This window comes from Nansenia antarctica (genome assembly GCF_963989245.1).
Source record: "Nansenia antarctica genome assembly, chromosome: 5".
Lineage (NCBI taxonomy): Eukaryota > Metazoa > Chordata > Actinopteri > Argentiniformes > Microstomatidae > Nansenia > Nansenia antarctica.
In genome coordinates, this window is record NC_137690.1 from 9,689,222 (window position 1) to 9,707,720 (window position 18,499).

An 18,499-nucleotide genomic window follows, 5' to 3' on the forward strand; every position below is an offset into this window, starting at 1 on the left:
ACAGAAAGTGGCCGGGCTCTGGTCGTATTTGAGGACAGTACAAGTGAGATCCTTACAGTCAAAAACGAATTCTTGTTATGTAGCTACAGTGTTATGGACTATTTGGATAATAAATTATAATAAAAAACGGAATACATTTTGATAAATACTGTACATACATCCAACTTCGAAGATTCTTCGATGTATAAATATGTGTCCCTGATTGTTGTCTGAATACATAAGAATAAATATAAATAATAAACATGAATAAATATCCTGGGACATAGCATCCCATGAGTACCGTAAACCCTGCTTCTTAACCCTCTTTAAGCTTCTTACACACTTGATTCTGGAGCTCAAGTTCCTTCCTAACCTGACAGGACAACTCCTTGTACCTGGCCACAACAGCCCAGCTATAGAGCTTTTTCCTGTATTCCCCATCCCAGGTTACCGTTGGTGTTGACACCTCAATGGGCGGGGTTTGGTACAGGACTTTTAGAAGGTTTTTCGTGTGTATAGAGAGGTGGTTGAGATGGTTCTTAGCATCATTCATGCCCGAGGTCCCTGACTGGTCACGGTAGTGTTCGGCTACTTTAGAGATGTGCCATCGGAATAGTCTGGTTCCTGTGTAGATGCTCTGGAGCCTCTCCTTAGGAGTGGATCCTGCAATGGTCGCCTCAGGGACCCCCGGGACATCAGGGACGGGGTGGTCTGATGAGAAGCCATGCGTCTCCATCTGGGAACAGGGAAAGCAGGGGAACTCAAGTCAATGAATTGAAAGTCACATCATGCAGAAAAGTTTAGAGCAGTGAGCAACACTCAAGTGGTTTGCTAGGGATCAGTTGTTTGGGGGCATACCCAGAGCACTGGCAGATATTTTTAGCAACACTGAAACGCTGTCATATACATATCCATGTAATGCCATTTGAACAGTCATCATTCTAAACTCATCAGAGAAACTCATCCCCCGGAACAGGCGCGTCCCGCCCATACCTGATGACTGCAGTCACATTCACACGAACCAGTCATCTCTGAGCAGTGGGCAGAGAGATGGGGTTCAAACAGTGGTCACAGATTGACGTTTGTCCCAATACTTACATAATCTTTCAGGAGTTTCTGGCCTTCATGACACATCAAGGAGGAAAGTTTAATGGCTTTTTCTAATGATGCTGTACATTTGGACCAAGTGCTGGGGTAGGGTGCTGCATGTGTGGTCCCCGTGGCTATGATGAGGAGGACAGAGAGCACACCTGGGGAGGAGGAGTGTGGTCATTTCAATGGAAAAGCTAGGTTATACTTCGCTATATAATATGACAACGTACATCCAGTGCATTAACCCATGCAGAGCAACGAAAATCTGCACCAAAACCCTAATAGTGGACTTCAACATTAGCACACGCACACGCGCACGCACGCACACTCACAGAGGCACTCGCACAGGCACGCACACACAATAATACACCAATTGCACAAATAACACACCATCTTTAAGGACTAAACAAGTGATATGCCTTAGGGCAGATTAAATCAAACATGGAAATCACAGCATTCTCATGTGAATGATTTAAACTTTGAGACTGACAAAGCTTTAAGCTAACCCTGCTATGATACAGCACATGATATTCCATAGAACTTTGCTCTTTGTCAAACTAATTGTTATGACATGCAATATTTTAACAAAATGTCAAGTACTAATTCAGTTTTAGTGAAAAACATAGTACATATGCTGTACATGATTGTTAACTTAACAAACAAATAATATGATCTATTTTCGACGTAGTAGTTACCATAGTGCCTTAAAGATCCTCTGAGTTGTTGATTAGCCATGGTTATAATAGCAATGGGTTGAGCTTCTCACAGATATATACTGTCTTGTAAATAGATTGAAACAAGCAACTAAATGGGGAAATTACCTTTATATGTGTTGTGTAAGTTTTCTTGGAATTCAACAATTCTGTATATCTCCTCCCATCTGCATGCATGCACCCACACACACACGCACACATATTCAACAACTCACAACAATACGTCATCACTCATATGACCTAATGTGACAATATTCAATTTTTGAATAGCACCAAAGTTAAATATTTTCAATATGAGGCTATAATCCATGTACAGTACAATGAAGTCCAATTTAGTAATTATTTAATTCAATACTCTTTATTGAATAAAGCAACACATTTACACATTTGACAGAATACTTTTTTTAAATTCTACAAAATGTCATTGTACCAAAGAAAATAATATTTGTAATGATATGAGTTAGTAGCTTTATTCTAAGTCTAAATGGAAGTGAAAACAAGTTCTGTGTACTGTGCAAATAAATTGAAAAGATAGTGAAATAATAGTGTTGTTGATCTTAAAGCAAATACGATGCTACAAAAGTACAGAAATGTTGACCCTTAAAAAAATAAACGCGCATCATGATGTTGTAACTACATCACGGCACTGATCAAAGCTGCACTTTATCTATGATGGTCATGGAATTTTGTAGCATTTTTGCAACATTACCTGCATTGGGTTTTTGTTAATAAAACTAAAGTAAGACCCCTCTCTTCATGAAAATAACATTCTGATATATAGCTTATTGTAAATTATTTCTATCATTAATTAACAGAAGACTGTTCACCACTACACTTCAGCCTGACCTTTCTAAAATGACCCCAATAAGACTTGAGCTGTGGGTAGCTTGAGTGGGGTGCGCTGGGAAACGTAAATGCCCTACCACAAGTAAAACATTTGTGAAGATACAGCCGGTAAATACAAAGCACCGTGGAGAGAGGTTTTAAACCAGCAAAATTGTGCTTCACGTAATTCACTTCCACATGAATCCACTTATGACCTTTGACACAAAGGGGGTCGTTGTGACACATAGCATTAATGTTACGATATAAACAGCACTGGAAGACTCAGTCGTGTTGTTAACAGTACTAATGACATGAATGTGCCCTGCATCACGCAGGCTAGTAACTTTAGAAAAAAGAAAAAAAACACACAACTAGACTTCAGTTTACACATTTCAAGTCCCGCTGTGTGGTGGAGGTTCTGGGGGAAGGGGGGGGGGGGGGGGGGGGTGGTGTAAATCGGGGCCCAGTCAGTGCGTACCCCCAAGGTCATAAGATAAGAGGCCCTCTTCACAGACACGCCCCTCAGAGAAGTGCTCTCGGTGGTCATGGCAACACGTTCATGGTTAATACTGCTCACGCTGCAGTGCTAGTCTAGGCACAGAGTTAGCTTCCTCCTCCTGTCTGCTGCCCCGTCCACCCCGGCGCACTGAGGGCGACACGGGGAACACACCGCCGCTGCTGCCGTTTCCGTCTCCATCAACAGGCAGGCTCTTTCCTCTGCTGCTGCAGCATGTTGGTCACATTCACAATGTCCTCCTCAGGGACCTAGGGATGAACAGAACAGAAGAGAAAAAGAGTTATAATAGAATGGACATGGAGAGAATTGATTCATCTCGGGCCAATGGCATTAGCTTTTAGCTGTTAGCATGCAATCCACTCTCCTTTGCAAGACTGCAGTTTTCAATAGACCACCTGTACGTTTAGGAATGCACGTAATGTCAGATTATTTTTAGATACAGAAATGGTAGTGGCATATCAGTCAGCAGAATCATAAGTGCCATGTGGTTAAGCATGGGTAAGTTGCTTGGAAATGAGTCGGATGACGAAGTGTCACAAAGGTGAATCAGATGATCTTTTTACCACATGAAGTGGATAAAGGTTTTGAAGAATATTGATAACCTCATCAGTCCTTTCCTACCGATAAGGCCTACGCTACTGTTCACAAGGCAGACCTATTCCACATAGCTTACTTACTTACTTAATCCTCTCTTCGTTCCTTGAGGAACATAAGGCTGTGACTGTCTCCATCTGGTCCTATCCTTTACAGCGTGTTGCACGTGCCACATAGGCCCTACATGTAATCATGTCGTCAATGATAACCACTAGCACTGCTGTAGTCCCGAGACATCCGTACTAGCTAATGCTGTACTTCTGGAAGAAGTAAATCAAGAAGCTTTTGAGAAGTTCGAGAAATTCTCAAAAGCTAGACACATTCTCAAAAGCTCCTCCAAGGAGGAGGCTCAAGAAATAACGATAGCCGGTTCTGTTCTGAGCGTGTCATCTGTGGGAGGCAACCCACCTGACTTAAGAGACTAGCACATAGTACTACCTTAAGACTGGTCTACCCCCTTAACTTACACAACTGGTTAGATGTGCACATTAGTGATGCACGTGTCGGCTATTTATGGACCGACACCCGCCCTGCAGTTTCATAGACATGGCCTGAGCCTGCTCAACATGACATCATCCAGATAAACCAGTGAACATGGTGAATCTTTCATCCTTTAAGTTCCAGTGGAATATAATAGGCTAAGCCTATAAAGTGGGAAACACAATCCCAATCCGTGTCCATTTTATTCCCAAAGAATCTGACCTAAAGCCGCCTGACATGATCTCGATACCCCGTGCATCACTAGAACACATAGCCATTAGTTAACACTATTACAGGGCTTATACACAGGAACGCTTCTGCACTCTGTCTTGATAACCCACATCCTTTCTGATGTGGTTCTCACAGATGATGGGGATCTCTTTACCTAGTATTAACTGGCTTCCTGTAGGTGAGATGTCAATGACATCACATTCGGAATGTCGCAAGAAAGATATGAAAGCATTTTTACCGCTATGACGTTTTTCTGCGACGTCAATCTTAATTGTGACCCATTCATGCATGGTGTGAGATAAAGTTGTCGGTGTAGATGCATATCTCCTCACTTCAAGGGTCTTTATGTTTTGAGATGAATGGCTAAGATTGAGTGTCAAGACAATTAGTATATTCATATTAGGGATGGACGGTTTTTCGGTTAAACCGAAAACCGGGGTTTATAAAAATAGAAACGGTTTTTTATCAAAACCGTCTGAAACCGGATTTTTTTTTTTTTTTTTTCCTATGTTGTTCAAAGAATAAAACTGGAACATGTCACATGTTTGTCGTGTGTGAAAATAACAATGATACAGTCTGAATCTGCCGCGCAATGAGTGAGAGGTTTGGTCAGTTGTGAAGAATAACTGAGGATTAATATCTAATTGGGATTATATTTAAGGGTAACGAATCACTCTATGGGAAAGATAGTTGCCTTCAGTTATTGGTAGATAGGAAAGGTTTTTTACAATTAGTCGCTTACATTTAATAAGATAATTTTCGCTGCTCTCTGTAAAGCGCATTGGGTCACTTTTGTGAGAAATGCGCTATAGAAATAACATGTGATTTGATTTGATATCAATCAATCAATCAAACTTTATTTATGTTCTATAGCACAAATCATGCATTGAATGTAACTCCAAGTGCAGTATTTACTAAACCACAATATAATAAAACAAGAGCTATACGGATCAAGAGTGTTTGTGCACAGCACCACTGTGTGTGAAGGCGCTACTGAAAGTGATGACAGAACGCATGTCTCAGGAGATACGCGGTCACTTAGTGACGCAAAGGTAGTTCTGTATTTATCTCTATCTGTATTAGTACATTTATTTTGAAAGCTCTATTTTGACAGCTCTACCATGGGCACTTTTATTTTGATGGGGCATTCTTTGTTGATTGACTTACGACAGTTCAGGACGAGTCAGTCTCGCGGCATGTGGTTTTTATGAAAAGCTTTAAGTATGTTCACTGCATAATTCTAAGTCTAATATTTCAGTGATTATTGAGCAGTATTCAAATATTTCAATACATTGAGCAGCAGCTGAAACTTTGTCTAAGAACCAAGATATTGAGAAAGCAGTTCATTCAATGAAGACGCTGTTCCAAGAGATGATCTTCCGTGCAGGCGTGCACCCTGGATCAGCGGAGCTGGTGTGTTAAGTGTTCATGTGTTTTCATGTATGGTGTAGCTTACAAAAGTCTGCCTTTCCACTTATATTTGTGAAACTAAGTAGCCTAAATGTGTTGCGACTGTGCTTACGGTGTTTTAATGGTGTTCGACATGAGTGTATTGTAGCAGTAGGGCTCAATTATTTGAAATTGTCGCTCTCTTTTTTTTTTCCTTTTTTTTCCGTTTTTCGGTCGTTTTTCGGTTAACCGGAAAACCGCGGTTTTAGTCTTTGACGGTTTTTCGGTTTCAATAATTGGAAACCGTCCATCCCTAATTCATATATACACATCTCCTCACTTGAAAAAGGTTTCTGATTAAAATCAGGTGAAACATGTAAACAACAACTAGCTGTACTACATACAAGTTGTACAAGTCTACTAGTAGCCTATGATTTACCATCACCTGCCTTTTTTGTCCTTGTTGCTGCATCCATGACATGAATTCAACTGATAGCTAGCTCTGATTGCCTTTCTGGTTGTTTCCGTTTCCAAACTGCTCTCCTCCTATAAATGGAGACTGAGGTTGTGTGTCTTCTGATCTACAGTCATGCTTGATGCATTGTATGGTTATGTCATTGAATATGAATGTTATGAAGCCATTACAAAGCATTGCAAAGAGTCTAAGGTTTTGGTATCATTTCCTGATGTTGATCAGTGTGAGGGTCTGTTTGGGCTGTTGGCAGGAGCAGCAGACCTATGCACCTGGCCTAATCAGTAGAATTGCCTTCACCCGGTGATTGTGCTATAAGATCAGGCGCTCCCCGTTCCTCAGGGAGACCTCTCTCCATGCAGACACGTTATGTTTTGTTGTGGCATTTCCTTTTTGTGGCATTATTGTTTTCACACCCTACAACGTCCTTTATTCATACATACATATGTGCATCCACTCACTCACCTTACTGATTACTGACGGACACACCTCATTATCGTTTAGAAGTAGTAATAGTAAATATTATTCGTTATTTGACTGATTTTGAGTAATGAGGCAAAATAGCAATGTCTTTGGTTGTTGCTGTGTGTGAAACATTGTGTAGAAAAGGGGACTATTTCTGCAAGCTAATAGTAATAACTAAGTGACGCATACATGTTTTTGTATACATGATAAAACCACTGTGAAAATAACATAACATAGCATATAATTTCGACGTCTGGTTAAAGAATGTAAAATTCATCTCTTGAATAATAGTGACCTGAAATGACCCCATCCCTAATCTTTACACAAACCTCCTTTTTATCTAGCGAACAGTGCCCTCTGTTGGCCACACCCTGGATCTATCCCTTCCATAGAGGTTGATGAGGGTGAACCAGGTGTAGGCAGGGGTGCCAACTGGTGACGGCCCAAAAAGGTGACACTTTCTTTTTTGTTGCACTAAGACAATTATCAATGCGTTGTGGTAGATGGATAGCGCTAGCACTAATGGTGGTCTCAGCGGCAGCCCTAACCTTTACACCCTTAACACAATTATGTTGAAAACAGGTTGCTTACTGTGACTGTGTCCTCCACACTGTCTAGAATTGTACCTAGCTGCATGAAGCTAAACGTTATTTCAACAGCGGCGGAGTTTAGCAGACAGGAAGATTAGTTAGAAGAATAGTCATCATGTGACCTGGATGAGACATAGACCCCCCCCCCCCACATGGATTACCTATTTTGAAGTAAAAACTAATAATCTAGCAGAAAAGTTTGCACCCCTGTGTAGGGAAGCTGAGGCCTTGCTGTACTCACCAGGGCATGGTCAAAGCTGAAGGTGCTTATGTAATAGGCAGAGATGTCGCTGTCCGCTAAGGGCTGGGATATCTGGGCAACGATGCCACACTCGTCTAGAGAACACAGACAGAGAGAGAGAGAGACCCACAGAGATCCAATGAGAGAGATGGACACAGAGAGAGGTTAGATTAAAATATCCAAGTGCACAGCAGAGTATGACCAAAGGCCAACATGCTTATGACAATAGGGCTTTTATTAGTAAGGTTTGAGGCCTCCTATACAATCTCCTAAATCCAGAAGCAGGCCTTACCGAAACCTAGAGGCTGTCCCCCAATGCGCACCATCCTCCACAGCTCCCCTGAGGAACTTGTGAAGAGAAGATCAGCAGGGAACCTATTATAGGGAACACACACACACACACACACACACACACACACACACACAGCAGTTAATTACTACTCTAAGTACATTTGCATACACACACACATCGACATGAACCAATATTGATACCAATAGCACTGGGAATACACAGTCAAATATGTACAAACACACACACACACACACACACACACACACACACACACACACACACACACACACACACACACAGCGACCTCCCAGGGAGTGGAATATGAGAGCTTAAGGGCAGCTCAGATGTATGTGTGTCTTACTGTCTCTGTGCCTCTGTGTCCATGACCAGAGAGACGTAGCCATCAATCAGGGAGAAGGAGAAGAACTTGATACATTCTAGATCCTGGTTGGAAGAGGCGCCTTCTTTAGGACTGGGAAGGAAAAACAGTTATAAATATTACCGGTATTAGGATCGTAGGATTAAAAAACATGAATGTATCACCCCGAAGCAATCCTCAACCCTAAGTTATTAAATGATTCACACGCTGCTACAAGCTAGAACTGAGCACCCGAACCTTGTAAAACTAAAGAGGAAGTGTCTGAAGTGGCTTCCACATCTATTTTTTTTGTCGTTTATATGAATCCAAATAGTGAAAATACCACCGCTCATCCGTCATCAGACTTTGCTGGTGTGCTGGAACCGAAGAGTATCAATAGAGTGCAAAATAACAGCATCAAAAAAATGCTGCAAAAAAATAAATAAACAAGGCAATAAACTACTTTTTTTTTGCACAGTGTTTGAGTGTGCGGACGCTATTATTTTGCACAGTAGTTTATATGAACCAGTGTAAGCACATGATACTGCACCTTCGCTTTCAGTTATTTTCAGATCTTTTAAGATGGAATGGAGAAAAGGACGCCATTTTAAACTATCGGGATGTACTACACTATTCGGTTGTTAAGTCTGACGTCAAACGTGACGTTTTGTAATTTCCGGGTCCAAACCAGAAATTCCCTGCACCATCGTACCAGTGTACTACAGCGGTAGAATGACAGTTCAATCGTTTTTTAGACTCGGATCTATTCATACAACAAGGGACACAGCACTTTCCTGTATTTTCCCATATTTGTCAGCGTCTTTGAGCCTCGGAAAAACGCTATATAAATATAATTAATTATTATTATTACTGAGGCATTTCGAAGAGAGCGCCTCAGCCAACTTTGGACCCGGAAACACGTCACGACTTAACAACCGAATAGCTGACCAATGAGTGGGCGGTCCGGGGTGGCGCTCTGCTCACCTATTGGAGTAGAAGAGCACGTCGATGAGGGTTGTGGCGATGGCGGGCAGGGTGTCTGGGTCCAGACTCATCACACAGAACTGGTTCTTGGGTATCAACACCGGGTGCACTGTAAGGTGTGGGGCTTGGGGGAACAGGGGAGAAAAACGTTAAAACCAACCCTAAAAATCACTATACTGTGGTGGTCTGAGCGGTGGTGTACTATTGTAGCGAGCCATTATAAACGATGTAGAGTTCGGCCATTCGACTGCATGTTCCTGGCATGTTGGGAATTTGTTGTTTTTATTCTGTTGCCCATCATCATTCTCGCTCTACAATGATTGTGGTTGGAGAATAGGTTGTCTGCCCATCTGTCTCTGTCCCCCTGTCCGTCTTACTGTCGCTTACTGTGTAGCCTTATTCCATCCTCTCACTCTCACTCTCACTCTCACTCTCCCTCTCTCCTCCGCTCCCCCTCCCTCCCTCCCCCCTCCCTCCCTCCCTCAGGCCATACCTTCTTTGCCGTTCTTCTGGAATCCGTTCTGGATGTCCTGACTGAGCATGGGGACAGACTCTCCTGCCACCTCCTTGTAGATGTTGAACTCCTCCTCCAGGGTGTGGATCACCACCGCCAGGTCCTTCTCCCGCACCTGCAGGGGAGGAGGGACAACATGGGGGGACAGACAGGGACAACATGGTGGCAAACGTTATGACAGAGCAGCTGTCACAGCAGAGTGGTGTTACGGTGGTGGCTAAGGGGATACGTTTATTTTTGTAATTTTGAGTTAGTATTTTGAAATGGTTTTGGGTCCTTTTTAGTCCCCAAATTTTAGGGGGGGGGGTGTTACGGTCTCCTCCCTCCACTGCTGTCTTGTTCTGATTGTGTTGCAGGATGGCAGTGGGGAGAGGAGGCCTGATTGGCTGATGTAGCACACCTGTGGCTATTTAGGTGTGCATTGGGAATCAGTCTCTCTCTCTCTCTCTCCATACAGGTTATCCTTTTTTTACTCATTTGTTAGTGGCAACCTTTTGATCCTTTGTTTACACCTTACAACATTCCACATTACAGATCACTCACCCACACCCTACACAACTGATAAACTGACTATCACATCCCATTTCTAGATTAGTTATTTTTCCTTAGCTATTAAATAAAATCATCATTTATCTTTACCCTCGACTTGTCTCCCTATTTTGTCACTTACTCTGAGCTGGGTTAGTGACAGTGGTGTATCCCTTCAAACACTTTGGTCGGCACTTCATTGTAAACGTGTTTCAACAGAAATGTTATTGCATCACGTGCACACCAAGGTAGGGTGAAGGGAGTCATATTATCTGATGCAACACCCAATTTTTTTTTCTGTTAAGTCAAAAGGGTCCACGGACTGGAGTCTCACGGACAACTGTGTCAAGCACTTTCATACTTGCTGACAGGACTGTCTGGAAAAATGTGTTTACTTTTTATGTCCACTTAACACTTTCCCTAGTGAGCCATAAACTGCTCCTACGCGGCCTTTAGAGCTGCACCCCTCAGCTCTACTTTGGTTCTCTGTGGTTCTTCATGTCTGACCTGTTCAACCGTTAAGTGGACAAAAATGCAGAGCAAATTGCCTAGCAACAGTCACGGTTAGACAAGGGTTGACTGTAGTTCAGGAGGGTATGGTGCAACAGAACTTTCAGGTAGAAATGTATTTTCTAGAACAGACATGGACACGGCTTGACGTCAGCTGTGTCGCATTTCTATGTGCAACTTTCTGAATGTGGCACCCCACTGGATATGCCCCCCTGGGGAGGACTGGGGGTTGCGGATCATCTGTACAGTGGGCGGGACTCACCAGGATGAAGTCCGTCTGATAGGTTGAAAGCATAAAGACGGACACATGCTGCTGGGCCAGCGGGGCAATGACGGACTTGGCGATCTTGGTCACGCCCACTGCCTGCGAGCTGCTGGAGGCGTTGCCGTTGGAGACCACATTGAGTGGCAGCCACACAGAGCTCTCAACCTGCAAGTGCTCAGAGGGATGCAGCTCTAGAGAGGAGAGGACACACACACACACACAACATTTATAAAAAAAAAGTAAGACTAATTACCCCTTTTGTACTTGAACAGAACACTAAAAGGTTACTTTCTAAATCATTGTGTACATAATGCCAAGCCCTGCGTTGAGGACAGTCCTTCTATACAGTATTTCCTCTGATTGACCCACCCCCACCCTTTTCCTCCTTCCTTCTACTCTATGAGTATGGGGGTCAAAAATGCCCCCTCCTTGACCTATGCTATTTATAACCATCAGCTAAGAGTTACAACCAGGAAGTGGTTCTCATTAGCCTCCACCACACACACACACACACACACACACACACACACACACACACACACACACACACACACACACACATACACACACACACACACAAACACACAAACACACAAACACACACTACTACAGAGGTCAAGGAGGGGTCAAATAGCAGGTGGCCTCAAATAGCGAACCAGGTTCATCTTTCAGGTTCGGCCATGTCAGTTCACACAGGATGGGCAGTAAATATGCATGTGAGACTGGGGTCTTCACCCCTGGGCACAGAGAGCCAACACGGGCCCAAAGGATGCTTCTGCCCCTTCCTCAAACAGAGTAAGCCAACGTCAGTTGGCAGCTAGCTGGGAAACAGGTGTATGCCCTGGAGCTGGCCAAGTAGGTAATCTCAGATACGGGCTCACAGAAGGACACAAGTTGGAAGAACCTTTACTCTGTATTATGAATTAGAACGGCATCATTAAACAGTGTTTATACTTTCGAGACTGGTTTGAATTACAAATGTTTTGCAAGAATGGCTCCAGTGGAAGAAGAAAACAAACAAAACACGTGTTGTTCTGGGGGAAGTCATGCTTTCGTTCACCACAGCAGTTCCAGGATCTTGTGATCGGTTCTGTGAAAGATGTCTTCTTCTATTCCCCTTTCAAAGGGGCACTGTTCTGGTTCTGGTTCAGCCCCTAGTGGGTTGTCTGCACCAGCTTTCACCTCTTAAAATAGATCCAGAGAGAGAGAGAGAGAGACTAAAGCCCGGAGGCGGAGTGTGCCTTTAATATCAACTACATCTGAGGCAAAAGTTTGGCCAATAAAAGGAAATATGTGTTCAGTTGCATTGATGCTTGCTTCTAGGGTTATTGAGTATGGGGGTGAGGAGGTGGAGGTTTACTGAGTTACTTGAGCCTGCTGGTTAACGTAAGGAGAAGTAGATATGTTTACCTTTAAATCCCTCCTCATCAAGGACTACAGTGTAGTTCTCTGGAGTCTCTGTCAGACTGAAGAACTTGCATCTGAGAGGGGAAGGGATAGAGAGACAGAAAGAGAAGGGGGGTGGGGGCAGAGAGAGGGGAGAAAGAACAAGAAACAGAGAGAGAGAGGCAAAGAGAGAAAGGACACCAGTTTTTTTAGAACAAACAAAAACAACAGATTGCCATTATAAGTGTTGCTGTGGATATAGTGATGGAGGAGGGGGGGGATTTAGGCCTGGCGCCCGTTGGCTATACTACACTGTGCCAACATCCCCCCCACCCCCACCCTCCCCTCCGCCCCTCCCCTCCGCCCCGGTCTGCTCACAATGTGTGTACCCAATCTAACAAGGGTCTGCCTCAACCACCCACTGTTTCATTCTCGAGGAGAGCCAAGTGAGACCACTTTCTAGGAAGAGACCCATCGCTTCAATGGTGGCTGTGTGTTAATGCTGCGTAGCCCAGGCCGGTGGGGATATTTGGGTGTTGGGGTAGGGGTGGTTGGGGGGGGGAATGAGGCCACTGGGGCTGTCTGCTAGTTCCAGGCCTCTGGACCCAAATACCTCTGGTCCCAGAGACAGTAGCTTGGTGGGACACTCTGTTCGCTTCTATTCAACCTTGGCTTCGTCCAAGGCTGTGACCCACCCGGCTAGGACAGAAAGTGGCTGGGACCCACAAGGCTCATGGGATGGCGATCGGACGAAGATCGGGGAAGAATACAAAACAGTCGTTTCGCAGGAGAGAGGAGTGTGTGCTGACAAAGGAGGCTTTCGAATGTGCCGGTGTACCCAGTGTTCACATTATACAGTTGGAAATTGGAATATTATCTTAGTGAAGGCCATTCGATGGAGCAGAGGTCCTACAGCTGAGGTTGTTTGTTGTGATGTGATGTCTAGATAGTAGGGAAGAAAAACAACGGTCAAGGACAGTTACAGTACGGTACAGTATGCTCCCGTTCACTTACAGCCCAACACACAAGCACTTTATGGTTCTCACTCACTGAAGCCTATAGATCCTATTTTGTCAAAGCTTTAGACTGTATGTGTTGTTTGTGCAATATCCTTCCCCTTAGTGTTAGTGTTTCCCTTAAGAAGTAGGCTCAGACATCCCTGTGTCCTCAAAGTCTCTGCTAGGCTGCCTACAGCACATCCTCCCTGCCTATCACGCAGCTGTATCACTCTCAAATCCTGTACGGGGAACGACTCAGCAAAAACTAATCCTCTCCATGAGACGGGAGGGCCAGAGAGAGAGAGAGAGAGAGAGAGAGAGAGAGAGAGGGAGGGAGGGCCAGGGAGAGAAAGAGAGAGACAGAGGGAGGGAGGGCCAGAGAGAGAGAGAGAGAGAGGGAGGGAAAAAATACAGCTTTACCCATGGAGCTTACTCAGCAGCCTATTGTGTTCTGTCACCTCGCCTCTTCCTGTTAACCTCCCACCCTCTCCGACCAGCTACTTCCTGCAGGTATAGCCCACGCCAGCGACCAGCACGCTTCATTTTCACCGACAAAATGTTCTTTTCCAATTGCTTTTTTAATATGGCAAGATACAGCCTATGGAAAGAGGTAGATGAAGAAGAAAAAAAGTATAGAAGTTCTACTTACTCCTACTACTCTGCAGTACAGTACAGTACAGTACAGTACAGTACAGTACAGTACAGTACCACATGTGGGCAGGAATCTCTAAATCATCCGTAGCTGAGTCTTGAACTTCCTTCTGTGATTGGTCTTGCTAATCTAGTTTCCTGTTTGTGCAACATTCAGCAAACATTTTCTGTGCAATATAATAAATAATAAAAAAACTTTACAAGGATTGACACGCAGACATTCACTGTCCAGGCTTAGATTATGAACATGAAGCCATCTTTCATGTGTCTCTATAGCCTGCATAGAGTCCCACTAAGAAAAAAAGAGAGCACACGGCAGTTGGTCTCTGATCTAGCAGCGATAACACAGAGACGGATAGATAAATATGCAACTGACGTTTAACCTGAGGAAATGTGATAAGAGTGAGGTGATGCCGCAGACACGTTGTGCGTTCTAAACCGCCTCGCGTCATTTTCGGGGACCCTTGTGTGTGTGTAACGACCTTACAGTTGGCTGTAGCCTGCCTGACCAAATGAGTGTTCTACTTCTTCCACAGAGGCTCTTCTGAACAATAGAGGTAGAAGTTTACCCAGTGTTCCCGACCCCACTGTTCCCCGGCCCCCTCAGCACAGACGGGCGGCTGGCTGCAGCACCAACCTTGACTGCCTACTGGAGCAGACAAGTGGAAAACCTCCCATTGTTTTTGGCTCAGAGGAGGCATTGTTGCGACCCATGCCCTCTCGTTAGCAAGCTGCAAGCAGAGGAAAGGGAGACTGCCGGCCTGGTCGGTCTGACTGACTGACTGACTGACTGACAGTCAGTCTGACAGTCAGTCTGTCAGCAAACACAACCGTAGGGTAGAGATACAGGGTTATAGCTGCTCATACTGTGCAACAGACACAGACACACACACACAGAGAAAGGTGGCCTTCACAGAGTAACACTGTATCAGACACTCACTCCAGAGCAGAGAGATAATGGCACTGTCACTCTTTCCTTCAGACCCTTATCACGTATGGATGCATGCTAAATTAGCACAAGTGAAGACAAAAGGAGTCCTGGCATCAGGCCAGTCCTCACAAGCTCTCTAGTTTGGATACTAGCGTGACAAAGTGTAAAACATAAATACTAGGCTATAATGTACTGACCACCACTTTTCAGTATTCAATAAGCCAACTGATGCTGTTGAATACTAGTTCATCTGGAATTATCTTTTTTAATTATTATTTCTGAATGAAAAAGGTACTCAAGAATCAGTCAGATGAGGTCATACCAGAAACTAGCCACTGAACATTCTAGCTAGTCGCTATGTAGGCCTATCGCACTCTGGTGAGTGGTTACCTCGTTAAGATTCCTGTCATGGTACTTTGCTTCTGAATGATTTTGTGGTCCTTCTTGAGCACAATAATTACTGAAAGGGGGTCTGAAAAGGGGGGGAGGGGGGGGGGCGTTCTAAAACTAGGACCGTTATGAGCCTCAAAACAGGTTGTTTACATTTGTGGGTTGTTGTTCCCCCATTGCATTCATGGCAACTTGAAACAATTCCTCCCCTCCTGTTCCCACATAGCCTGACCCCCTCCCTAAACAGGAAAAATAACAAGGACTCAACAGAATGATAGGAACATAATAACAATAATAATAATAATAATAATAATAATAATAATAATAATAATAACAATAATAATAATAATAATAATAACAATAATAATAATAATAGCCTAATAGATTTAATTTAAAAGCGCCTTTCTCAAACTCAAGGACACTGTACAGAAAACAAAGAGAACAAAACAAACAAAAACAGAACAAAAATACACAAGATAAAATCGTTTAAAAAAACAAAAAAAAGCTCAGGGGAATAGTGTTACTCAGGACCCATCATGCCATGCTGCACGAAGGCGAGTCTGAACAGATGGGTCTTGAGTACGGTCTTGAATGTATCGAGGGTGAACTACAAAGCATGCCAACACAGACAAAAACCCACGTAATGTCCACCCTGAACTGCTATTGCAGGGCCATTCTGGTGCTTTCTGGTTGTTCTATGGATTCAGTAGGCTACCGTATATCCTATAGAGCTAGCCTAGATACACTCATGTAGGCTACATTAGGCCTACTGTATAGACCTGCGTCATTCAAACATGACTGTCTTACTGAAAGAGGGTGACACACACAACCTGTATTCACGAAACTGTGACTAAGGCCTTTAGAAGGTGCTATTAAGCAATGTGTCCTGTCAGAGTGTAGCCTACATGTCTAAGCATATCCCCAATGTTAAAACATAAGGAAGTGTCAGCCTGTTAAAGAATTTGCTAGATTTGTTTCCTACCTGGCCTTTTGTGAGAGACTGGACTAACTCTTTCATCACAGGCTTTTTATGGTCCATTTAATTTGTAATGGTTTGAAAATGTGAACACCCTGTCAAATCTATTTCAACAAGGGTTGTCTTATCAATCTCTATCTTAAGCAATTTCTAGCTTTTATGAGTGTCATTTTAGCTTTTCAGAGGAGAAGACTACTGTAGGTTACCTACATACCTGGTTATGGTGCCTAGTACATGACACTTTGAGTTAGGCCTTATAAATGGCTAACTGAATTGATCTATGAGACTTTTATGATACAGTAAGTGAGTCCTTGAGAACAGCTGATCATATCGCACAATGTGAGATCTATAAAATGTATTCACCCTGACCTTTTCATGCACCATCAAAATGATAGGTGCTTCAACTTGGCTTGGCTTGGCATGGATTGCATTTACTGTAGCTGGCTGTTTACTGTAAATGAGTAAACCATCTCACAGTGCACAGTTGAGCCTCTCTATTCTGTACCATTGGTCATGTATAGGCTCGGCATAATAGGAGGCCAGATGTTGATCCTTTGGTCCGGGCCATGCGTACTGTATGCAGGCCGGGCCAGAGCAATAAACAATTGCATAACAAAGAGAGGATTTCCAGGGATTAACTAAAAAATTGCCACTGCAGCCACCACCATCAGTTCCGGACCCCTTAAGGCTAAACGTTTTCCAGCTCGAGGCTGCCTTTGTACATTCATGTTAGGGCAGATCCTGCAGAAAAAGGATGGGTCCCATTGAATATAAAGTGCTTAGGTCATCACATTTGGAGAGTGGATGCATCATGCCTGAACTCTGAACAGGGAAAGTGGAAATAATAGCTGGATGCATCTGGGAGAGGTTGATTATCGAATTGCTTTGCACTCTCTGACAGCTTATCAGAGCTCTGTTTTATTTAGTTAACCCTTCTTTGACCAATTAGGCTGCATAACTCATAGCATAGGGTTCCTTCCATAGGGCTCCTACTATAGCAAATCATTGTAACTTATACTAGACTTTATCTCTCTAGGCTAGACTTTATAGCCAGTATTACTTGTTTCCTATTGACAATCCTGCGTTTGAGTGGAAGGAAGATACCAATTGACATAACTGATTGAATTGTTAGTATTATCATCAGCAAGTGCATTACATATTGACAACACGTGAGCTTAGAATGATAAGGTTCTATCTCCGTTTAGGGTAGTTCAGAGATATTGAGCGTCAAAGTTTTTACATTCCATTATGTTTTGTGAGATGGAACCTTTGTATTTTATGAATTACTAAAAATAACACCACACAGACATTAATAAACACCTAATGGATCAGATTATGTAAAAAACTCAATTTTGACAAAAATGGAGATAGAACCTTATAATTCTAACGTCACGAAGATGCACACATCTCTCCATCATTTCCCTGGGCTCTACTTGGGACACATTGGAAAGGGGACACACACACACACACACACACACACACACACACACACACACACACACACACACACACACACACACACACACACACACACACACACACACACACACACACACACACACACACACACACACACACACACACACACACACACACACACACACACACACACACACACACACAGGGGTGCAACAAGGGGTACCCTAACTGCACGGCGTCCCGGGCCATATCATTGATGATTGACAGCATCGCTATTATTACAGCTAAACTCATATTTACATATCAGATGCGTGACTAGATTAGCAAACGGGCTAGTAAGCGACAGCGACCTATTTTTTCCTCCAAAGGGAGAATCTTACCTTGTTCTGTTCCGCAGGAATATCAGTTTGATCAGGGGATGTGTGAAATTCACCAGTCCACTTTTGCATATGCTGGTGACCCGTAGTCTGTGGTCCAGAATGTGCAAGTCCATGTCTTTGTCGTCCCTGAACAGGGCAATGTTCCCTGCTGTTGACTGAATGAATGCGTGTCTAACTGCAGGAACGACTGCAAAGAATGCCCTTAAACTAACGTTTCGTTAGTGTTAATTTGCATTCCCAGTGATAATCTACATGCGCTCGGGGGTTTAAAGTGAATCAACGGTGTCTTGCATCAGTCGCGCGGATAAAGCGAAAAACATCCGACGCAA

General features: G+C 43.6%; 1 protein-coding gene across 1 annotated transcript; it reads right to left on the reverse strand.

Moving 5' to 3' along the window:
- Positions 1-3,305: 3,305 nt before the first annotated feature.
- On the reverse strand, positions 3,306-18,485 carry castor1 (cytosolic arginine sensor for mTORC1 subunit 1; the record flags this gene model as incomplete). Its single annotated transcript, XM_080532554.1, has 9 exons — positions 18,171-18,485; positions 12,450-12,520; positions 11,037-11,230; positions 9,716-9,851; positions 9,223-9,346; positions 8,242-8,352; positions 7,881-7,963; positions 7,589-7,683; positions 3,306-3,374 (listed from the first exon to the last, which is right to left on the reverse strand). The coding sequence occupies exons 1-9, from the start codon at positions 18,281-18,283 to the stop codon at positions 3,306-3,308; spliced, it is 996 nt and encodes a 331-aa protein (XP_080388680.1). The 5' UTR covers positions 18,284-18,485.
- Positions 18,486-18,499: the final 14 nt, after the last annotated feature.